Below are 25071 nucleotides of genomic sequence, written 5' to 3'. Positions count from 1 at the left end.
GTCACACAGCATTGATATCACTGAGGATGACCCTCGATGGCTGGGGGCATGGTGGATTGGATTTCTTATATCTTGGCTGCTTGCTTGGTCTTTGATAATACCTTTTTCTTGCTTTCCAAAACATTTACCAGGTAAAAATGTCTTCTTTAAAATCAGAGAGTTTTATTCCAATGCTAGGCCAAGTGGTGCTTCCTAAATGATTAATAAGTACCCTGGGAATTAGTAAGAACTCTGGGAAATTCAATGTTGTTTTTTTTTTTTTCACATAGAATGTCAGTTGTCTGCTTATGCAAACTTTTGAATATGCCTCTATTTTAGGAGATATTGGGTAACAATCTTAATATTCATGGCTTTTGTTGTTTTTTCATTAATATCTAGTAAAACTGTACATATTCACCTTTTTATTAAATACTTGCTAAATTTGTAACTTATGTGTTATAGGAATCTTGTTTTATGTTTATGCAAGATATAATATCTTTTAAACTGTTAGTTTGTATTTAGTTAGTAACTTCAGGACCCAATCTGCATTAAATTATTGATGTTAGTTATTGGTTAAGGATAATACAAATACTTTTTTTTTTTCAGTTGTCACCAAAGTTATGCTGTAGTATACTTATTTCCCACCAAATTTCAATACTAAAAATTTGTACAAAAAATAAAAGATTAATGGAAAAAATATCCATTCCTTTCTCTGTGAGATTTTACTTCTTTATAATTGTGTGGTTCATAAACATATCTATAGAAGTATTTTTCTCTAGGCTGAAGACATTTCATTGTTTCTACTGTTATATGTACAAGAATAGATGATTAACTTTTGGAAACAGGCAAAAGAAAAGTAGGAAGAGTAGCAGTTGATGGACTCATTGATTTTTTTCTACCCTGGGCCATTCAGCTTCTGTTTCCACATAGTGACTTTTCTCAACTTTATTCACAGTACTGTTATTAAAAATTAAAGGACATGATAATAGTAAATATTATTTCATCTAGAAACTGTGTTAGAATTAGAGTAAAAGAAAAAAGCTTTTAACTCACTTTGTTTAATGTGTAAATGATGAGACAGAATCATTTGAAAGCAAGAAGATAGAGTGAGTATATTCACTACTTTTTTAGGTACAGCAAAAATTCAAGAAGGAAAAGTTTCCCAAACTCATCAGAGTGCTTCCTTACAAGCTACAGATGGTAATTTTGGACAAAGTTTTAAAGATTTTCCAGCTGCTCTAAAGGTACAGTGTGTACACACACACACACTCATACACACACACGTACTCCACACACAAATACATATGTATATATATATCAGTATCAGTATCAGTTCAGTCACTCAGTCATGTCCGACTCTCTGTGACCCCATGAACCGCAGCACTCCAGGCCTCCCTGTCCATCACCAACTCCTGGAGTTTACCCAAACCCATGTCCATTGAGTCGGTGATGTCATCCAACCATCTCATCCTCTGTTGTCCTCTTCTCCTCCTGCCTTCAATCTTTCCCAGCATCAGGGTCTTTTCAAATGAGTCAGCTCTTCACATCTGGTGGCCAAAGTATTGGAGTTTCAGCTTTAACATCAGTCCTACCAATGAACACCCAGGACCGATCTTCTTTAGGATGGACTGGTTCGATCTCCTTGCAGTCCAAGGGACTCTGAAGAGTCTTCTCCAACAACACAGTTCAAAAGCATCAATTCTACGGCACTCAGCTTTCATTATAGTCCAAGTCTCACATCCATATATGACTACTGGAAAAACCATAGCCTTGACAAGACGGACCTTTGTTGGCAAAGTAATGTCTCTGCTTTTGAATATGCTGTCTAGATTGGTCATAACTTTCCTTCCAAGGAGTAAGCGTCTTTTAATTTCATGGCTGCAATCACCATCTGCAGTGATTTTGGAGTCCAGACAAATAAAGTCAGCCACTGTTTCCACTGTTTCCCCATCTATTTGCCATGAAGTGATGGGACTGCATGCCATGATCTTAGTTTTCTGAATGTTGAGCTTTAAGCCAACTTTTTCACTCTCCTCTTTCACTTTTATCAAGAGGCTCTTTAGTTCTTCTTCACTTTCTGCCATAAAGGTGGTGTCATCTGCATATCTGAGGTTATTGATAAAAATGTAAAACAAATGTTAATAAACAGTATACCCATACACACAAGTATTATCACAAAGCATTCTTGCTTGCTTATTTACTGTAGTTCTAGCTCTTATACAGCCTTCTCCAGATTTAATTGTATTGTGCTTTGAGTAAATGAAAAGTATTCCTCAGTAGAATGGTTGGAAGAACATGAGTTATCTTATTGGCAATATCAATATTCAGTAGTTACTCCTTAGCATGTAGTCCATTATCCCATATATCATATGTAATGGGTGGATCAATTACCAATGAATTGTAACTGTTGTTGAGAATGCCAAACCAGTATTTTTTCCTTTGTGGAAAAAGTGGCAGTTAGAGGTTACTTCTTTTGAATTTGAGGTTAAAGAAACAATAGTGTTATATGGTCTATTTTATTAAACTTGGCAGAGTATTCTGTTTAGCATCATAAAAGTTTTGTACATAAGGGAGTTTATAATTTTACCTTTTCAAGATTTGAAGTTATTTACTTTTCATTATTTTTTTTTCCTCCTCAAATGAAAGCCTTAAAATATTTTTACTTCATTCATCCTACCTGTTAACTCTCCTTCCTCCCCTCCCATATAGGCACATTCTTGTGTTTTGCTGTGATTGTTTATAATTTTAAATTCCAACAACTGTTATTTTCTTTTATAGTAGTTTTGTTTTATTTCATATGTTTCTATTTAAATTTATTTTTATTAATTCTCACATGTATTACCTCAAGACTCATTACTCACCAATGCTTTTTTTAATCCTTATGTTCTCATGCTTGAATATCTCAATTCTGATTCAAATCTCTATAGATACAGCATTTTATCACTGTTTTCTCAGATAGGATGCCATCTAAGTATCCTTGAATATCAGAATGATATTTCTAACTGTATGAATACTTTTAGATCATACTTCTTTAATTTTCATTGTATGTTGATAGTGTTTGGCTTCTTTCGAGTTAAATATGATGGAGTTGAGAAGTTTCAAGTTTATGTGATACTTAATTATCCTTTCCATCTGCCAATTTGTGAATTTCTCTTTGATTTCAGGAACTTTACTAGGTCCTATGAGTCTATCATTTTTCATTAATGCTTACTAGGAATCCATTACCTTTTTCAATCTGAAAGCTTAAATATTTTCTAGTTACTATTCTAAAAAACTATTGCATTTCTTCATTCAGGTGCTTTTTCCCTTTTGTCATTCTTGTTATTTTTGTGTTGCATCATCTGGCTCTGACTTCTGAATCTTTTATCCTGCCTTATTGTGCCTCCTCTGTGTGTGTGTGTTGCTTAGTTATGGATTTTTTTTTTTTGCATTGAATATTCCAGAACTATACTTTGTAGTTTTTCACTTTATAGTTACATATGGTGAAATAAGTGAATCTCTCTACTCTCCTCCGGTAGATTAATAGATTCTGAGAACACCAGCAATATAGACCCTTGTTTAAAATTGCTTAACTCTATACCCAACTATGGAGAAGGCAATGGCAACCCTCTCCAGTACTCTTGCCTGGAAAATCCCATGGGTGGAGGAGCCTGGTAGGCTGAAGTCCATGGGGTTGCGAAGAGTCAGAGACGACTGAGCGACTTCACTTTCACTTTTCACTTTCATGCATTGGAGAAGGAAATGGCAACCCACTCCAGTGTTCTTACCTGGAGAATTCCAGGGATGGGGAGCCTGGTAGGCTGCCATCTATGGGGTCGCACAGAGTCGGACACGACTGAAGCGATAAGGAAATACCCAACTAAGGTTCTTAACTACTAATTGCTTCACTTGTGGAGCGAAACTACAAGTATGATACTTAGGAACCACTCTCATCTCTGCTCACAGTCAATTATTCATTTATTGACTATAGGAATTCAGAACACAATAAAAAAATTGAGTAAGACGTAGATTTATTATGTGGAGATTTATAGTAAGACTGGGGAAGGGAACTTTCCAAACCAGCTTTCACCTCCTTTCCCTGGTCCCTTGCTTGTGATCAGGGCACATTCACCCTACTGATTAATTATGTGTCAATTTTCTAGGTGCTCTATGTATAAATTTTATCAACATTTATATACAAGGCTATCAATAATCAATATTTGTATTTTTGTGCTAAAGGAAATGCTGAAATTTTAGAAATAATTGTATTTATTTAAAATGTGCTATTTCATCAGGGAACTTACCATTCTAGTGCTACATTTTGCAGTATAATCATAGTTATTCATTTGGTGAACTGTATTTTTTCTTTAGAATTTGATGAGGAATACTGTCTTTATGTGTTTAGTTCTATCAACTTGTTCAGAAGCCTTAATTACTACTGGATTTGCTACCTTTTTACCTAAATTTATAGAAAATCAGTTTGGATTGTCTTCTAGCTCTGCAGCTACTCTTGCAGGTAAAACATTTTCTTTTGTTGTAACTTTAATAATTTTATTTTACCACATTAGATGTGTATTAAATTTTACGTGTGTAAAATTTTGGATGCTGCTGCTGCTTAGTCGCTTCAGTCGTGTCTGACTCTGTGTGACCCTGTGGACTGTAGGCCTCCAGACTCCTCTGTTCAAGGAATTCTCCAGACAAGAAGACTGGAGTGGGTTGCCATGTCTTCTCCAGAGAATCTTCCCAGCACAGGGATTGAACCCTGGTCTCCTGCATTGCAGGCAGATTCTTTACCACTGAGCCACCAGGGAAGCAAAATTTTGGATAGCCACTTGTTGAAGTTTATACTGACTTTGATATGTTTCCGATTTTCTGATATGAGACAATTTGTTGTATGAATTTGAGAGCTACAGAGGCTATATACATATTAATCTTAATATTCAAAGCATTAATTTTATTAACTTCTCATTTTAATATGACTATTATTATTTCTAAATGACATGAATGCTTCATATGTTAGAACCAGAGTAGTACTTGTTTTTGATGTTTTCCAATTTTTGGTATGAGGGAAGTAGAAGGTGCCATTTTCTATTGGGTTAAAATGGTATAAATTTTATTAAAATTATATAAAAATCGACTGAGTGACTAACACACACACATATAAAAATTATAGTTTTAAAATAATATAATTTTTGGTATAAATTACTGAGTATACTTGTATGTTTTCTCACTGTCTGTATCTTTTTTCTCATTAGGGACTGTTTTAATTCCTGGAGCTGCTCTTGGTCAGATTTTAGGTGGTGTTCTTGTTTCGAAATTCAAAATGACGTGTAAAAACATAATGAAGTTTGCTTTGCTCACATCTGTAATTTCACTTGTACTGACTTTTGTGTTTGCTTATGCCAACTGTGAAAATGAGCCATTTGCGGGTGTGTCTGAATCATATAATGGGTAAATATATTTCATTGCTTTTTGATATCAATATCAGAGTAATAAACCGTGTGTGTATTTCCAAGTGTATGCTTTCTTAAAGAAAATGATGAGTAATTGGCTTAAAAAAAATTGGAAGGCTGCTTTTCCTATGTAAGAATATGTAGTTTTTCTATTTAGTTTCAGTAATTGATATCATATTAAAAGTTGGATATTTTCAGGAAGAACTTAAGGAACAACTGTTCTGTACTGAGTACTATGCTCAGGGATACAAAGATCAATATTACAGAATCTTTGTCCATAGTGGATTCAACATCCTAGGGAGAATTTCATGTTATATGTTCCTGTTGATTTAAATTTTGAAACACCTTATGATGAAATTCTTTCATTAGGTAGATTTAACATAGAGCAGGAGAGAAATTAAAATGAAGCTAGAACTAGGTGATGGTAATCATTGTTGTATTTACTTTAGAAGTTTGTTTTAAAGAAATAAGTTCTCGTTTTTCTGACCTATAAACATGTTTCTGCCTTTAACTGGTTTGACTATTTTATCTTTCTTTGCCTGGTTTATTCTGCTTTGAAATTGTAATCCACAAGTAGAGGATCAGGGCATTGTTCATCAGAGTGTTTTATAGCCCACAGTACTGCTTTAATTGTTTGAATATATGTGTTTGAGACTGTTGAAGGGGATGGTGCACCAGGTCAGGAACTCTATAATTCTGTATTAATATAGATTCAGATAACATAAATATAGAGAAAAATTTGTCAGTAACATTTATCATGATTTGTAGCTAATGTTTATGTCTGTCATTCTATTAATGAAAAATGGCGAATCTTCTAAAGCAGTGTTTGGTTCAGCTTTATTACCATTATTCAGCATTTATTGACTGCTTCCTCTGGTAGACTTTTACAGCAAAATTCCTACTCTAAAGGATTTTCCTGGGTAGCTGCATAGATTGGGAGACAGAACAGTGAATGAAAAGTGTGTTAGGTGTTGAGCAATATAAAGGGCTATGGAATTCAGAAGAGAGCTTTTCAGTTTCTTTAATTTAGATTTAGGTAGGGCTTCATGGCACAATAGAGAAATAGGGCTAATATATCCTCTTAAATATACAAAAAGTTTGAGAGAGAAAGATTTGGAGAGAGGGAATGCAGAGGAATATGTTAAGCCAAAGCATACATTCTAGAAAGTGAAGGCTCGGTTCAGGTACTGGTTTGAATGGGACTTAAGTCATGTGTCTGGACATAGGAGGGGAATACCTGGAAAGGTTGAAAGGTAGATAGAGGGTAAGTTGTACAGATGTGATTGACACCCATAAACTTCACCGAGATGTGCTCCAAGAAACCACAGTTTTTTGTATGTTCCTTTTAGAAGTACAGAAACTTACTACTCTATCACCTTGGCAAATGATGTGGATGTGAGTCCATCTGGTGTTTTCTACCTTAAACAAGAGTCACTACCCAATGAGTTATCCTTAGCTTACTCAGAAGGGAGGGCAAGTGAGGTGGTATCAGTTTGAGGTGTCTGTGGGGACTGGTCATGGAGAGAGATCAAGATCTGGGACATAGAGATCGTGCTTAATTACATACACATTCTTAGTGATGAAAAGACTAAAAGTGAGTATACACATACACGTGTGTGTGTGTGTGTATGTGTGCTCAGTCACGTCTGACTTTTTGTGACAGCAGGGATAGTAGCCCACCAGGCTCCTCTGTCCATGGAATTTTCCAGGCAAGAGTACTGGAGTGGGTTGTCATTTCCTACTCCAGGAGATCTTCCCAACCCAGGGATAGAACCCATGTCTCTTGCATCTCCTGCATTGGCAGGTGGGTTCTTTACCACTGAGCCACCTGGAAAAACCCATACACACATACACACATACATATAGAGATAAAGCCAAGCCACAACAGAGGTGTGACAGCGTCAGATCATTTTTCTCTGTGGCCCTACATTCTTAATTTACCTCTGTACCCTGCATATTAAAATGTCCATATCATGGACAGCTTAGTTATAATAACCTTATGCAGGAAACTCACTCGTAAGAAAAAGTATATGGATAGAACAGACTTGGAAGCTTAAGAAATACCTCCTTAGTGAGTGGGAGAAAGAGAGGTTGTCAAGATGCAGGATTTCTAGTAGAGTGATGCCAAGAATCTTTGCCCGTTGCTGTGTAACCATAGATGATTAAAAAGCTTTTATAACTCTGAATTAATGAATTAGGCTTATTGTTAGGTTCATTCAAAGTCCTATATAACAGTATATCCAAAGCTTAAGATCAGTAATACTGATCATTTCAGGGGATATTTGTAATATTCATAATATTTGAAATAAATGTGTTTTTAAATGTTTGATATGAGCACTACACTGGGCTTCCCAGGAGATGCAGTGATAAAGAATCTGCCTGCCAATGCAGGAGACACAGGAGATGCAGGTTTGATCCCTGGGTCAGGAAGATCCCCTGGGGGAGGAAGGGGCAACCCACTGTAGTTTTCTTGCCTGGAAAATTCCATGGACAGAGTTCTTGGGATCTCAAAGAGTCAGACACGACTAAGTACACACACACATGAGTACAACACTAAATTCAGTTGAAAGGAGATTGTCAAAGGATATTTCCAGAACTCTAGTAGGTATTAAAATTTGCCATTGTCCTATATCACTTGGTAATCTATCTGTAAGATCTTTGGGTCTGTTTTGGTAATCAGTGTTGGTTATGGTGATTTGCATTTTACTTTATACTTAGTAAGCACACACAATATTTTTTCCTTCTAGGGCCTAAAGCTGTGATTTCATTGCTTATCTGAAACAGCACCTTAAAGAAGCATATCCATCAAGGAGTTGCAGTAGATTTAGGGAAATCTTTGCTTTTTGTAGAAGCATATTTATAGAATAATATTTTGGATTCAAATAAAACATTAATGATTAAATTCAGCTATTTGTGATTAAACATGTTTCTTATATCTACATATGTATATGTATAAACACACAGTTATGTGTATTTTTGTGTATATTAAATATAATATTAAAATTTTAATATTCAGGTTTTTTAAAGTATTCAATTTTTTAAAATAAAATATTTTACATATTTTAAAAATTTAAAAAAATTCATAAACTTAACAAACATTGGCTGTTTTCCTGATAATAGTTCCCCCTTCACTTCATGAAATAAAACTTTACAAATATATAGGCTACAGTGACTAATCCTTGATAATAAGGAATATATTCTACATTTCTTTGTTTCTGTGGTAGTTTACATGACTGTCTTAAACTTTGATGTTCTTAGTAATCATTTATCAATAATATGGGAATTATAAGAATATTTTAATTTAAAAGTTACTGTGCAGAGACTATTTCTAGAGTTGCAGGGATAGTTTTTCTGTTACCTTATTTCTACATATATATTATAAACTAGATGAGAGCAGAGACTGTAATGCTTGATTTCATGAATGGAATCATGCTTGATAAAGAAATTTAGCAGCAGCTGGTAGAATAGATTTGAAGGAGAGGCTCCAAGCAGGAGATGAATTACTTAAAATTAACTCTTTGATCACCCTTTCCTTCAAATTCTCCACTGGTTATCTTCCTGTTTATATCCTTCTCTTTAATCTGTTTCCTGTATGAACTTCTTGTTTTCCACGTACTCTTTAAGTGTCACCTTTTTGCAATATAGCAGTTACTATCTTCTAATAGTTAGATAAATCACTCATTTATGTCTTTCATCCCCAGTAGAAGAAACATTGCTTCATGGTTGCAGGAAATTTTATTCCACCCTGACTTCCATTCTTTTTCCTTCCTTCCTTTCTCTCTTTCTCTATCTTTATTTCTGTCTCTTTATTTATTTTGGATCTATATCCACTAAAGCACATAATTGGAGCTCATTATGTATTCATGAAATACATGAACTCCCAGGACCTCTCTGTACTCTTCCCACTCTTTACATGGTTGATCTTATCATTCTCATAGTTTCAGCTACATCCATATGCAGATGGATATTAAGATACCTGGCTCCAGACCAAATTTCTTCACCGAATTTGGGACTCTTAATCTCAATATGCATTTATAAAACCACACCCATCGTCTCTTCCCTAAAACTAGCTCTTTTCTGCCAAAATGCCGGGTTAGACACTAGGAGTCATTCTTAACTCTTCCATTCGGTTCCTATCTCCAGTCAGCCAAACACCGAATATTACTGATTCTACATCCAAAATATTTTTCAAATCTGTTTTCTTTCATCAGTATTCTATTTCTCTACTACACATTGTCATAACTTATTGCCTGGGGTATTGTAACTGGAAACTTTGTATAACTCCTAGGGTTATTTCTTTAAAAATGTACTTTTAACAATGTCATTTCTCAGTCTAAAATACTTGATTACCTTTTCAAAATAAGTTAAAGCCCTTTGTTTTCAACAAGGCTCATGAGGCACTCAATAATCTGATCCATGACTATTTTTCAACTAGATTTCCTATTACTCTCTGCCTTAGACGTCATTCATATTTCTCCATATAGAATGTAGAATGTAGAATGCTATTTCCCGTCCTTGTACCTTTTATCAGCTTCTCTGAAGTGCCTTTCGCCTTCCCCATTTACCCAGCTAACTGACTCATTGTTTACGACTCGAGTAGCAGCCCTTCAACCCTCCTACCTAAACTGTGGCTTGTTTTAAGCATCACTTCTCAGTGCAGGTATCTAAAATGCATGTTGTTGATACCTGTAACCACAGTCTATAACCATATTATTGTATACATTTGGTCCATCTCTGCTCCTGGACTGTGAAATCTTTGAGGATGACAACCACCTTTTCAGCGCTGTGGTCCCAATTCCTAGGATAGTGGCTTGCACTTGCTCAATATATATTGATTGAGTGAATAAATAGATGAGGGATTGGAGAAATACCTTTGTCTATGCATGTGTGCTCAGTCATCTCCAACTCTTAGCAACCCTGCAGATTGTAGCCCACTAGGCTCCTCTGTCCGTGGAATTTTCCAGGCAAGAATACCGGATTGGGTTGCCACTTCCTTCTCCAGGGGATCTTCCTGACCCAGGGATCAAACCTGCAGTTTCTTGTGTCTCCTGCATTGCAGACGGCGTCTTTACCACTGCACCACATGGGAAGCTCATCTTTGCCGAGGGTAACCCTTTATACTTTAAAAGAGGTTGCCTCCTATTAAGAGGCGGGATGGAGTAACAGTGAACCTGGGAACCAGGGATATTAAATGGCAGAGAAGGTTAAGTGAATTAATTTCTCTAGGCCTCAGTTTTCCCATTGATAAAATGAGTATGCTCAATATTATAACTGTATTCATCCTTCCAGGTTCAACATTTTACCCGTTCCCTAGGGAAATACCCTGCAGAAGGAAATGGCAACCCACTCCAGTATTCTTGCCTGGAAAATCCCATGGACAGAGCAGTGTGGCAGGCTACCATCTATGGGGTCACGAAGAGTCGGACACGTCCGAGTGACTTCATTGTCTTTCATGTTAGGGAAATAGGGTAGTGTCTGGAAACATTTTGGTTGTCATTGCTATGGGGATGCTACTGACATCCAGTGGGTAGAGGTTAGGGATGCTGTTGAATGTCTTAAAATCCCCAGAACCAGCCCTCCCCAACCCCCAGCAAAAAAAAAAAAAAAAATTATCTGGTACCAAATGAGAAACTGCTTTGCTTACTCTGCCTATGTTTTTTAAAACGTTGACAGACATTCTATTATATAGCTGTCGTTTCTACTGCCCATCTCTTCCACAAGAAGTTAAGCTCTATGTGAAAAGGCAGACATTTTGTTTGTTTGCTAATTAAATAAGCATTAAGTGAATGAATAAATGACTGAATGGCAAAATACAGCAATGCTTGCTTCTGATCTGTTCATTAAAAGTTATAACGTAGATAATTTATCCATCTTTTATTTCATGCTGACAGGACAGGAGAACTGGGAAACTTGACGGCTCCTTGTAATGCCCACTGTAACTGCCTGCGATCGTATTATTATCCCGTGTGTGGAGGAAATGGAGTCCAGTATTTTTCTCCCTGCTATGCAGGTTGTACACAATCTGTTTCCAAAATACATCCAAAGGTAACTTGTGTTTGCTCCTTTACTACTGTACGAGGCAGTATGTTTATGTATTTCTGGATGCCCTTCTATCTTCCTCCAGTGGAGTTATGCTATGACCAGTCTCTTCTCGCTGGCCTACCGCCTCCATTCAGAAGCCAGGCATAAAGTTTCAGTTGAGTGAAATGAGTCAGCTCTAGAGCTCTGCTGTACAGCATTGTACCTACAGTCAATAATAATGCATTATACACTTAAAATTCATTGTTGTTCTTGCTTTAATTTTTTAAAAAGGCCCCAACCTCTCCCATTTTTTATGCCTCAGATTCAATTACTGTCATGGCAGTTCTTCACATATATCTTTAAACATCACTTCCGAAATATTATTTACCTTTTTACATTTTTAAATTTTTTTTCAACTATACTGTATGTCCCTTGAAGTCAGGAAACTTCTCTTATTCTTACTAAGTACATTGTATATAATAAAAACTGAATAAATATTTGTTTTTAATTGATAAACAATGGACACATTAAAAAATATACAAATCACTAACCCATTCTCAAGTGCAAAGTTACTTTTGGTAGTGGATTAGAATGCATATTAGCTTACCTGAATATTATTTATTTTAAATTCAATTAAATCATTAAAAAAAAATCCCATAGAATTTTGTTGTACTACATCTACAATCTAAAAATTCTATCTTCATTAAATTTAAAAGCCTTGAGAAAAATAATATTCACATTACTAGTAGTACATAATAGGTTATGTTATATGTTAACAGATAATGTGATAACTTTGAAAAGATCTGAGGGAAATATATGATATAGAAGACTACAATGAATAAGATACATAAGAATTATATGACAAAACAGCACAATCTTGGTTATTTGAAATATGGATTAGTGATATGGCATTTTTTTTTCCTATATGAAGATAAGTTTAAGATCACAAAATTACTTCATATTTCTTTTAGAACTAACATGGATATCTGTGTGTGTGTGGTTATACATATTTATATGTTCATATATACACACACAAATATGTCTGTGCATATGTGTACCTATCTAATGATTTTGTGTGTGATAAATACATTGAACATTTATCTCAGCAGAGATGTAGGATTTCATTTTTCTGCTGGGGGTAAACCAGAATGTGGGAAAGAGTATACATTTTTTTCATATTATCTAGCTTCAATTCAGTTCAGTTCAGTTGCTCAGTCGTGTCCGACTGCAACCCCATGAACTGCAGCACGACAGGCTTCCCTGTCCATCACCAACTCCTGGAGCTTACTAGATTTAAAAATAGTTTAAATTTTGCTTATTAGATTTAAAAATAGTGGTATAAGAATATTGAAAATATGGCAGAAAAAAATGTGATAAATCATAGCAGGTTTAATAGACTTCATTGACATGTGCAGTTTTAATCCTTGGAATAAAACCAATTAATTAGATCACTACCATAAAGTTCCTATAAAAACTTAGGAAAGACATCAGGAAGATTTTTAAAGCCCCAGAACTGAGGTTTACCATACCTTCAAATCTGTGGACATTTGGGGAGGCTTTAGTTTCAAAACAGGTTGAAAAAATTAGGTATTTGTGTCAGTTATAAGGAATCAAATTCCACAAGTGAGCATGGTGCATATCACAGGTTCAGAACTATCTAGAAGGTAAACTGTTTCTTTGAGAAGCAGATAAGTAGGTAGCTTTTTCCTGTATATTAAAATAATCAAAAAAATATCAGTAAGTGCTACTAATTCAGTTAGAAGATTATGATAAGGAATTAAATTGTTGGAAGGGTTTTATCCACATATCAAAATGTATAGACACAAATAACATCCTGCACAAGGAAACCAAAATAAATGAATAAATAAATAAAAAATTCTAATACCCAGAGCACACCTGAAATGGTATTGGTCATTTTGACATGGTTAATTCAATATTTGTATTTGTCACCATATATTATCATTACCGTTTTAAACAGTAAAATTGTCTTCTAGGGATTGTTTTAGAAAAGCAAGTTAGTTTGACTTCCAAATTTTCTATTTGTCCTGGTTTTTTTTTATGCCCAGCTAATCCATGTAACAACTCATTTTTTCACTGGATTTTTTAAATGAAATATTTTAGATAGGCAAAAATGCATTAATAATAATGTAATAAAGAACTGTACACATTTGTTCACAGAAATAGAATATATTTCATACCAGTGGTCTAAACGACAGAAACAGATGCTAACTAACAGCTATCTATATTATAGGCAACTGTATATTTTTTTATGTAAGGGAGTTGTAAAATTTCATTAGGATAGAAAATACTGCTTTCAGTTTTTCTTCTTAATATTTCTAAAGGCTCCATTATTTCATTATTTGATGTATCTGGTTGCTGAGTCCATAACAGTCATTTTAGGAATGTCACCTCCACATCTGGGTTTCCTGAATCAGTCCCAGTGGTTTCTGGCCTTCGGGGCAATGAAAGCACTGATTCACCTTGACTTCTCTAGCTCTGCTCCAACTTTACTGTGGCCTTAAACATAGACAAAGATTTGTAGTGAGGATAAAGTTGAGATGTAAAAAGCCTTTGCAAAATGATTATGCCTCACTTTTCATACACCTGAATTATTTTCCTACAAAAGTAATACTTGTGATTTTTTTTTAATTTTTGATTTTATTTTATTTTTAAACTTTACATAATTGTATTAGTTTTGTCAAATATCAAAATGAATCCGCCACAGGTATACATGTGTTCCCCATCCTGAACCCTCCTCCCTCCTCCCTCCCCATACCATCCCTCTGGGTCGTCCCAGTGCACTAGCCCCAATCATCCAGTATCGTGTATCCAACCTGGACTGGCGACTCGTTTCATACATGATATTTTACATGTTTCAATGCCATTCTCCCAAATCTTCCCACCCTCTCCCTCTACCACAGAGTCCATAAGACTGTTCTATATATCAGTGTCTCTTTTGCTGTCTCGTATACAGGGTTATTGTTACCATGTTTCAAAATTCCATATATATGTGTTAGTATACTGTATTGGTGTTTTTCTTTCTGGCTTACTTCACTCTGTATAATAGGCTCCAGTTTCATCCACCTCATTAAAACTGATTCAAATGTATTCTTTTTAATGGCTGAGTAATACTCCATTGTGTATATGCACCATAGTTTTCTTATCCATTCATCTGCTGATGGACATCTAGGTTGCTTCCATGTCCTGGCTATTATAAACAGTGCTGCGATGAACATTGGGGTACACGTGTCTCTTTCCCTTCTGGTTTCCTCAGTGTGTATGCCCAGCAGTGGGATTGCTGGATCATAAGGCAGTTCTATTTCCAGTTTTTTAAGGAATCTCCACACTGTTCTCCATAGTGGCTGTACTAGTTTGCATTCCCACCATTTTTACTTTCCAACATATCATGCTATTATAGTATACATGTATGTATACATGTATATGTGTATACATATATTAAATAGTTAATTTTTATATGTAAAATAACCTTTAGGATAATGTAATAACTTCTGTTTTTTGTTTATGGTAAATATGTCATCTTAAGATGGATACAGTTTCCTTTTTTAGAAAATTAAAGTAAAAAGTTCAGTTGAAAGCAGTATTTTTTTCCCCCAAACTCTTGTATTATTTAATTTTACTGTGGCAAACACTTAAAATGTTCTTTCAAGCTAGCATAGATAGTGAGATTGTCACAATGCATGCTTTTCTTTGTATCATAATAATGGAAAAGAAGAAAACTAGCAGGAAAACTGTTTGAGCAATTGAATAGTTCTATTGAAAGCAGTCTAGAGTGTGTGTGTGTGTGTGTGCACTCCACTGTGTCTGACTCTTTGTGACCCCTTGGACTGTAACCAACCAGGCTCCTCTGTCCATGGGATTCTCCAGGGAAAGATACTGGAGTGGGTTGCCATTCTCTCTCCAGAGGATCTTCCTGACCCAGGGATTGAATCTGGGTCTCCAGCATTGCAGGCAGATTCTTTACCATCTGAGCCACCAGGGAAGCCCCCTAGATCATCTAATAGTTATATTCTTGTCAATTTGTCTTATAAGACATGAATCAGTAACAGGTTACAAGTTAAAATCATAGACACATAAGTCAAATACAGAGTATTCTACTTTGTAAATATGGCCCTTTGTTTTCAGTTGCTTAATTTCTTAAGGGTTATCATTGTTTGTTGTGTTTGAATTAAGATTGTGTAAGAGTGTTTGCCATGTCTAGAAATCACTTAATTTGCAATGATAAAATATGTTTTCAAGATAAGCACTTTCCATATGTTTATGTCTAATATTTCTAGGTATATTATAACTGTTCATGTATTGAAGGGGAAATTCATATAACACCTACTCCATCAAGTGTTAGTCTTGAAGCTCAAGCTGGAAAGTGTTCAAGTCAATGTAAAAACTTGCCCCCATTCCTTGGCGTTTTCTTTGCTGCAATTGTTTTTACCTTCATGGCTGGTACTCCTATAACTGTGTCCATCCTAAGGTATGTGTTACATTGTGAAATTTGCTATCCCTAAGGCAACATGTTGAATGAAAAAGAAAATGGACTCAGGGATGCATTTGGGGTTTATATTGACTGTTGGTTCCATTACTAATTCAGTGCTCACTAGATCATTAGTTCTATGGCATTGGAAGAGCTACCTCATTGAACCTGAGATGTTTGAGGCTTTAATGAGATCATGGTTGTGAAAGTGTCTTAACATTACCTACTTGACATCTGTTCAATGCTATTTTCTCTGCTCCTGTAATGAGGCTTCAGTTGTAAGCTGTGGTTATGATCAGTTGTATTTGAGTATGATGGAAATGGCAGTGCATTCCACATGTCAGAATCAGACTGATGGGCATTCTGCCTTATACAGTAGGTGCTGTTATAGTAAACCTTCCCATAAACAGTAAAAACGCTGCCTGTCACCGGGCTCTTCACAGTGTTTCATAGTTTCATTGCCTCTTCCTTCTTGTGTGTGTGTGTGTGTGTGTGTTAGTCATTCAGTTGTGTCCTACTCTTTGATTTTAATTAATTTATTTTTTTAATTAAAGGATAATTGCTTTACAGAATTTTGTTGTTTTCTGTTGAACATCAACATGAATCAGCCATAGGTGTACATATCCCCTCCGTCTTGAACCTCCTCTTTGCAACCCCACGATCTGTAGCCCCCCAGGCTCCTCTGTTCATGGGATTTTCCAGGCAAGAGTACTGGAGTGTGTTGCCTTTCCCTTCTCCAGGGGATCTTCCCAACCCAGGGACTGAACCCAGGTCTCCTGCATTGGGACATGGATTCTTTATCATCTGAGCTATAAAATATTTCCTATTTGCCCTTTTATAAGCTCATCAGCCTTTCTTTTATATTTCCTAACAAACTAGTTTTTTTCCCTCTTCAGTCTTTGTTTCTTGATACTCAGTCACTACCTTTCCACATACTTTTTGACAAGTGGAAACTTTAGAGATTTTGTCTAAAAACATGAAGTAGTCTGTTAATATTACACCTATTTTATCTACATCACCATTTACCTACATATTTGTTTTTTAAAGACTGATCTCCTTTATCTCCTGTCTAACTCTCTCGTGTGCCAACATCATGTCTCATCCATCTTTGAGAGTTATTACTGAAAAGACTTATTGTGGAATCAAATCGAATATCAGAAACTGTTTTACACTGACTCTAATTTGTAATTTTAACTCACAGGTGTAATTTCTGTCTCAATGCTAGTAAGAGAGTAAGAATTATTTGCTTGCAACTTAAGTCATGTAACTTGTAACATACAGAATAATCAAATAGTCAAGAAGAAATAGTCTGGTTAATGAATGTCCTTTCTCCTTTATGTTTGGTGTTATTCCTACATATTCTGTATATTTGTTAAAACTCATTTGACTCTCTTTGGTATTATTTGCACTATTTTAGTTTAGATAAAATTTTTCTTCTCTTACAATTCCAGAAAGGTTGAACTGTATATAAGCTGTTATAAATAATTGTTTACTTCCTATATATAATGTTTGCTTTAATCTAGAAATGTTGAGCTCATATAAAAATGAATTTTCTCAAAGAGTAAATATACTGTACAACTATTTTTTGTCTCCTATGCATTAAATATCTCCAGGTGTGTTAATCAAAGGCAGCGATCTCTAGCATTGGGAATACAGTGTACATTGCTTCGATTATTAGGTATGTCATCTTTCTAAGTGCATTGGTAACTGCTGACTATTTTTATTCCTTACTGTTAATTGATTTATTTACTTACAATATGTGCCAATAAAACAATTAGTTTATTTGTAGTGGGCAACTACATAATTGTCTTTGAAGAAAACTATCTTCCACTATTCAAGATGTAGTATTTATATATCACATAAAAAGATATAGACTTTACTTTTTACCTGATTGATTCCCTGTTGTTTCCAATTCTGTTGCAAATATAATGCTAAAGAGTATATTATATTTATTTAAAATATGACATATGATCACCAGCACATTTCTAACACAGCACAGTAAAAGACAAATTTTTTGTTTATTCACATAAAACCTACTACCAACCTAAATTATGATAAAATCTTATTTATTGCCATTGTAATTCCTTTTTCTCCCTGTATTTAACTCCATTTGGGACATAATCTTCTTGCATTAGCAGTGAAAAATAATGAGTTTGTATGTTTCAATAAAAACTGTACTGTAAATATTGTGTCTAGTTAAAAATTGATGAAAGAAATAACTTAAGCCCCCCAAAATGTAAGATTCAAGATATAGGAAGAATAATAAGACAGAAACATAATTATTTGTGTGTATAATTTTACATATAATATTATACACTGCTGGGAGCCAACGAGAGGCACTCCACTCATGGCAAAGGTCATGAGGAAGGAGGCTCGGCATACGCAAAGGTGGGATCGAGCCTCAGGAGTCCCCCTGGATATTCTCGAGCATCTACCCCCAAAATACCAGAGTCTGCCTACTTTACTGCTTTGTGCTCTCACCTCTGACTTTACAGGGGGCTGTCCCCCACCACCATCTCACTCTCTCTGATAAAGAGTTAACTTACAGCTCCAGTTAATAAGTTCCTGGGCATTAGGAGTGTTTAAATCCAAACCCCTCAGATAGTTCTCTAACTCGCCTGACAAGTTTACCCGGACTCCTACAGCTATGCATACGATTGTTTACAATCTCCCAGCCTTGAGAGGCATGGGAAGCTTAAGATATTCAAATAGCTTAGAGCCTCTCAGAGAGATAGAAACTGTCAGAATAAAACTAGTAAAAGATTTCATTGATGAGCCAATGCTTGCTGCCAAGTTTCTACATCCCCTGTATTGTATCCTTGAATGTGTATTAATTAATATAGTTGGTATGTAGAAAAAATAAGTAGTGGCCTTGGTGTTGGCAACTTTAGACCCTTAAAGTAATAAATTCTTTCCTTTGTTGTAAACCCACTGCACCTCTGCCCTATAGGAATGCAACTTTATCTAACACCTTCGGAGGATGGCGCCAAACCTTAAAATAATTACTCTTAGAGAAAATAAGTCTTATGGTTGACAAACCTTTGTCAAGAGTCATAAAATGTTAATAGGCCTTCTGGCCAGAAGATGATGTAAATCACCTAAACCATTTGTATAAGATAAGTTTGCAGAAAAGAAACTCTGGTTTTCAATAAGGATCAAAGACTGCTGATTTTGTATGATTTCACATCCCCTATTATCCTCTATGTGTAACTTAGGGTATAAAAGCCCCTGTTGAAAATAAAGCTATGGGCCTTGCTCACCAAAGCTTGTTCTCCCCATGTCATTCTTTTTCTCAATTTCTGTCTGAAGTTTCCATCTGGAGCGTGGAGGTCCTCTGCAACCATTTATTTGCCTGGGCTCCTAAGACCCATTCGAGAAGGTGTCTAAGGTGGGGCACCTTCCGCTATTCGAGAGGCTATGCGGCCTCCGTGGTCAGAGCTAACCTGGTGTCACAGGTTATATTGATTTTCCGCGTAAACCAAGCTACTCAGCCTCTTTTCTCCACTGAATTTTCCTACTGAGCTATCCTCATGCTATTACTCTTTATATCTCCAATTAATATTTAAATAAATCGCCGACGCCGTCTCTCCTTCGAATACCCTGGATACACATAATGTTACAATTGTTTATAAAAATGAAAACCAAAAGCAGGGAACATTAGAGATCCCCTAGACCAATTTTCCCCTTTTTTAGATGAATAAATTAAGGACCTGAGAGATGCAGGGATTTGCCCATAGTTGTACAATTAATGGTGAACTCAACATGTTAGTGTGAATATGTTTGTGCATGTACACTCCCATGCACATACATGTCAGTGTATGTATGTATATACAGTATATATATATATATGTATACTCACACACCCATATTACTTTACATGAACATGTACACATATACATACACATAATACATATGCTGAAGTTTAGGAGACTTATTCCATGCATCAGATATTTATTTTGATTTTTTTAAAATATAATAGGTAATTTCAAAGACATTTATTAGAAAAGCAATGAACAAAAATATTTCTTTAAATATTAACCCATTAACATTTATTAATGTTTTATTTATTTAATAGCAAATAATATATTATTATTTATTTATTATATATCATTTATTATTTATTAATTAATAAATAAAGTAATATTTATTAATGTATTAATCTAAAATAGATTAATAAGATGTTTATTAAAATAAATTTTGAATTGACCTGAAATATATAATAATTATCTATAATTATTTTAGAATGTTTTATCTGTGTTTCTTTATATTCCTATCACGTGCACATGAACTGATTCATTTGTAGGATAGACAGATTAATACCTGTTTCCCATTTATGTAGAAAATATATGTAAAAAACCCTGTTACTGTAAACTATAACCTTCACTCATGTATTTTACATGTGATTTATTTTAGGCACCATACCTGGACCTATTATATTTGGCAGCACAATAGACAGCACATGTATTCTCTGGGATATTAACGAATGTGGAAATAAAGGAGCTTGCTGGATTTATAATAACGTCAGGATGGCCTATATGCTAGTGGCCATAAGTAAGTGGTGACTTCTTGATAACTTTGCAGTAAATGGATTATGACAAGAGAAAAGATATCTTATTGTTTCTTACTTAGGTTTTGACATGTTTTGGTCCATGCAGTTGGACTGTCCTTTAGTCTTGAAGCAGAGAACAGTTATCAAAGCATGTTTTAAAAGGCCATGTCTAGAGTCTGTGAGGCACAGTCCAAGATAGAAGGGAGTAACATTTTAGCTGTCCTTGCATCACATATTATATAATTTTCTTTTAACAATTTTTCTCAAAATTTTTTGGAAAGTATAACAAAAAGCTAAAAGAGAATTCTGAGAAACTGGAATGACTGTCATCTAAGCACTTGGGCTTTGGAGAGCACATAGAGCCTAGGTCAGGATGTATTCTTGGCTCTAAGGTACTTCCTAAGAGATCTTTTTATGATATAACAGGTTAGCTGTGATGTCTAACCCATTTTGCCTTCAGTAGATAAAATTAGAAAATTTAAAAACAACCTAAGAAATTGTGCTTAGTTGCTCAGTTGTGTCCAACTCTTTGTGACCCTGTGGACTGTAGCCCACCAGGCTCTTTTGTCCATGGGGATTCTCAGGGCAAGAATACTGGAGGGGGTTGCCACGACCTCCTCAAGGGGATTTCCCAACACAGGGATTGAACCCAGGTCTCCTGCATTGTAGGCAGATTCTTTACTGTCTGAGCCACCAGGGAAGCCCATGAATACTGCAATGGGTAGCCTGTCCATTCTCCAGGGATTCTCCTCCAATTCCCAGCCCAGGAATTGAACCAGGGTCTCCTGCATTGCAGGTGGATTCTTTACCAACTGAGCTATCAGGGAAGCCCCTTATTTCTCCTACATGTGTTTAAATTCAGAATATGCTGTCTGAATTTATAATGACAGAATAATAAATTATCCACTGAAGAAATAAATACATAAATCTAGGAAAACAATGAGATGATAAATATTGACTAAAATCGGCAAAATTAATCTTCCCATCACTTTTACCTGTTAAGAAACATTTTTTATTCAGTGTATTTTTATGTTTAAAAAATTATTTAAGTGGTTATGTTTATACTTTTTGACCAAAAATGTAGATAATTAATTTTTCTTTTACCTGCTGCTACTGCTGCTAAGTCGCTTCAGCCATGTCTGAGTCTCTGCGACCCCATAGACAGCAGCCCACCAGGCTCCCCTGTCCCTGGGATTCTCCAGGCAAGAACACTGGAGTGGGTTGCCATTTCCTTCTCCAATGCATGAAAGGAAAAGTGAAAGTGAAGTCGCTCAGTCATGTCCGACCCTCAGCGACCCCATGGACTGCAGCCTACCAGGCTCCTCCGTCCATGGGATTTTCCAGGCAAGAGTACTGGAGTGGGGTGCCTTCTACTCAGTGATAAATATGAGAATTCCTCCACCAGAAACATATGTATCTTTAAATATTCCAAAAATATTATAATAATAGTACCTATAATTAGTATAAATCTAGAAATGCTTAGCTCAATGAGTATTTCTGTTTCTCAAATACCCAGTTTGAGTAAAATATTAATACAAATTAGTTACTGCAAAAACTACAATGTGAGGTCATTTAATATATTTAGTTAGCACTTAGATGCTTGTACTCTGACCAGAAATAGTTTCTTTAAAGAGAAAGAGCCTCTTTTTAATTTTTAAAACTTTGGTAAGAAAGGTGATATTCTTTCAAAGAACTCTCATCAGAGTTCTTTGAAAATAAATTGAAGCCTGTGATGTGAATCTAAATGTTTCATATTTTTAGTTGATGCTTAAAGGTAAATTTTAAGTATTGAATATTATATATTACCAAAGAGACTTTCTCCTAAGAACTCTGAAGCTTTTTTTATTTTTAGAATTACTTTTCATCATGGACACAAAAATGTTGCAACTGATTATTCAGGTTCAATGATGATGTAAGCTATCAGTATCTTTCCTTGGTTAAGAATGTACATACTGTGTATGCTATGCTATGCTGAGTCCCTTCAGTCATGTCCGACTCTTTGCAACCCTGTGAACTGTAGCCCACCAGGTTCCTCTGTCCATGGATTCTCCAGGCAAGAATAGTGGAGTGGATTGCCATGCCCTTCTCCAGAAGAATGTACAATCATAGCCAAAAATAGAATAGTTATTGTATATTTTCGTTGTTTAGAAAAAAGAATACTCATTCATTGATTTGTAGATGATGTTCTATTGAAAACTATCACCTTTCTTACTAAAGTTTTAAAAATTAAAAACATAAAACTAATTGCCTGTATACTCCTTTTTTTTACGCGAAAGTGAAAGTTTCTTTATGTAGTGAGATTCTATTCATGAAGAATTTTCAATGAGGATCAATTTTTATAATAATTAAAGCCTAAAATCCATGATTAATTATTGTTTTTCTATTTAGGTGTTATTTGTAAAATTATCACTGTTTTCTTCAATGGACTTGCAGTCTTTTTGTATAAACCACCACCATCAGTCACAGATGTGGCATTTCAAAATCAGAATGCAGTTTTGACTGCGGTTTCATTAGAATGTGATCTCAACAAAGCAGGGAATGACGGATGAAACAGCAAAAGAGAAGATTGAAAATCGGCCTGCATTTGTAAGAATTCATGTTATCACTGCAGCATTAACTATCCAATATGGGCAATCATATTTTAGAAACAGGTTTTTTATAATTAAATGTGTTTCTTTTATATGTATGAACTCTGAATTTGTTTTTGTTTTAATATAAGAAACAGACCTGTGCCTTCAAAGCCCATCAAAAGCGTCAGAACACACACACACACACACACACACACAGATGAAATCCCCAGCTAATAAACAATACTAGAAAGAAAAAGCCAATGTTTGTTTAACAGTTTACATTTTAAAACCAAAGTGATGTTTCTATCCCTCTTACAACTTGTTTTATTTTAATTATCATTGTCAGTAGTTTGGCCTTTTTAAGAAAATTCATGGTGTAAAAATTTAAATATATCTAGTCTAAGTTCTAAGTTTCAAGAACTATTATTGAAAGAACATGAATTTAAAACCATTTAAATAATATTATTTGTTTTTACATTTATATGTACTAGTCTATCCTTGATTTATTATAGACAGTTAGTGAACTGTTAGAGTGTGGGTTACTTATCTTTTTTGTGTCCCAGTACATAGTGCATTCAGAAATATTGGCATTCTATACACATATCTTCACTTTAACTCAAGAATTCCAGGAAGTGATTTGTTGATATTGCTGATTTTTAACATTTTTATTATTCTGTGATAGTATTATTCAGTTCCATGTCTTCCAGAGGAAGGTGCCAGCTTCAGTAAAGTGCCAATTAGATAGGAAAATATTTCTTTTTTAAAAAAAAATGGCGTATGTCCATTTTATTGATTTTCTTTAAAAAGCTTTCTTCATGAACTATGATCAGTGTTTATATACTCAGTAGCTCAACTTTTCTCGTTTGAAAAACAGATCACCTAGTACATTACTTAGCACATAAGCAGTGCTTTGCTTATAGTAGGCATGTATTATTGTTTGGTTAAAACATTAAACTGTACTTTTAACTAATCTGTGTATTTAAAGATTAAGTATTTCACGTATATAGCATTATAATTCCATTTTTTCAGCTCAGACTTCAGCCAACTTTGTGTACTCAGAATTGTGGAGGAAATACATCAGTAAACATCAATAGAAATAACTTCTACCTGGTCAAGAACTTTACTGATTAAGAAAATTATTGAAGTTCATACCCATTTGAAATTTCATAAAATAAGGTTACTGGTTTGATAAGACTCATTATCAGCTTTTTCCTAGGTTAGCTGTTTACAATCAGTGTTTTATTGAGTAACAAAATGGGTAAAGGCCTGATAGGAGACCAGGATCAGAAGCACTAGTAATTCACAGAATTTTGAAGAGTTATATTTTGTGGTAATTGGTGGCCAGAGGCGATTCAAGAATTGAGTAGCATTTATAGATTGAGATGCAAGGAGTGAATTTGAAGTGAGGCAAGCAAGCACACGTGAATATCAGGGAATTGGAGGAGCAGTGGGTTACTCATCAGAGAGACAGATCTACTTAAACTAGGAACACATAAGCGCCAAAGGCTGAAGCCAGAATGGGTGGTCAAAAACCCAGGTGCTTGAGAAACAGGAAATGCATAACAACCAAAGAGACAGTTCACAGTAGACAGGGGAACAAACACGTGATACTCCCAATTCAGAAGCAGTCTCCCTCCTACCCAGCCACACACACACATTTTAGATTATTTTTTTAGTTTGGCTGTGTGGGTTTTCGTTGCTGCTCAGGCTTTTCCCTAGCTGCTGGGGGCAGGGACCACTCTCCAGCGGCAGTGCTCAGGCTTCTCATGGGGTGGCTTCTCTTCCTGCAGAGCATGGCCACCTGGATGCACTTAAGTACTGCAGATCCAGGCTCTAGAGCAGAGGCTCAACAGTTGTGGTAGGCGGGCTTAGTTGCTCCGTGGCATGTAGGGTCTTTCCGGACCAGGGATTGAACCCATGTCACCTGCATTGGGAGGCAGGTTCTTTATAATGAGTCACCAGGGAAGCACCACTCAGACACATTTTAAATGTTTCTTAGAGCTAAGGCTAAAGGGAGATTTTAGGCTTTTTATA

The 25071-nt window shown here is 35.3% G+C and overlaps 1 protein-coding gene across 1 annotated transcript in view; it reads left to right on the top strand.

Annotated features, from left to right (window-relative positions):
• SLCO4C1 (solute carrier organic anion transporter family member 4C1) overlaps positions 1 to 23153 on the top strand; it is an 86613-nt gene extending 63460 nt beyond the window's left edge. The window contains exons 5-13 of the mRNA XM_061424472.1: positions 10 to 131; positions 1111 to 1223; positions 4330 to 4474; positions 5214 to 5409; positions 11303 to 11456; positions 15728 to 15918; positions 17532 to 17596; positions 20332 to 20469; positions 22856 to 23153. Coding sequence (XP_061280456.1) covers positions 10 to 131; positions 1111 to 1223; positions 4330 to 4474; positions 5214 to 5409; positions 11303 to 11456; positions 15728 to 15918; positions 17532 to 17596; positions 20332 to 20469; positions 22856 to 23016 — 1285 coding nt within the window. The 3' untranslated portion in view covers positions 23017 to 23153. The remainder of the gene's footprint in view (positions 1 to 9; positions 132 to 1110; positions 1224 to 4329; positions 4475 to 5213; positions 5410 to 11302; positions 11457 to 15727; positions 15919 to 17531; positions 17597 to 20331; positions 20470 to 22855) is intronic.
• The last annotated feature ends 1918 nt before the right edge of the window (positions 23154 to 25071 follow it).

The sequence above is a fragment of the Bos javanicus genome, chromosome 7 (genome assembly GCF_032452875.1).
Source record: "Bos javanicus breed banteng chromosome 7, ARS-OSU_banteng_1.0, whole genome shotgun sequence".
NCBI lineage: Eukaryota > Metazoa > Chordata > Mammalia > Artiodactyla > Bovidae > Bos > Bos javanicus.
Note: the sequence above shows the minus strand (reverse complement) of the source record. Positions and strands in the feature narration are given on the sequence as shown.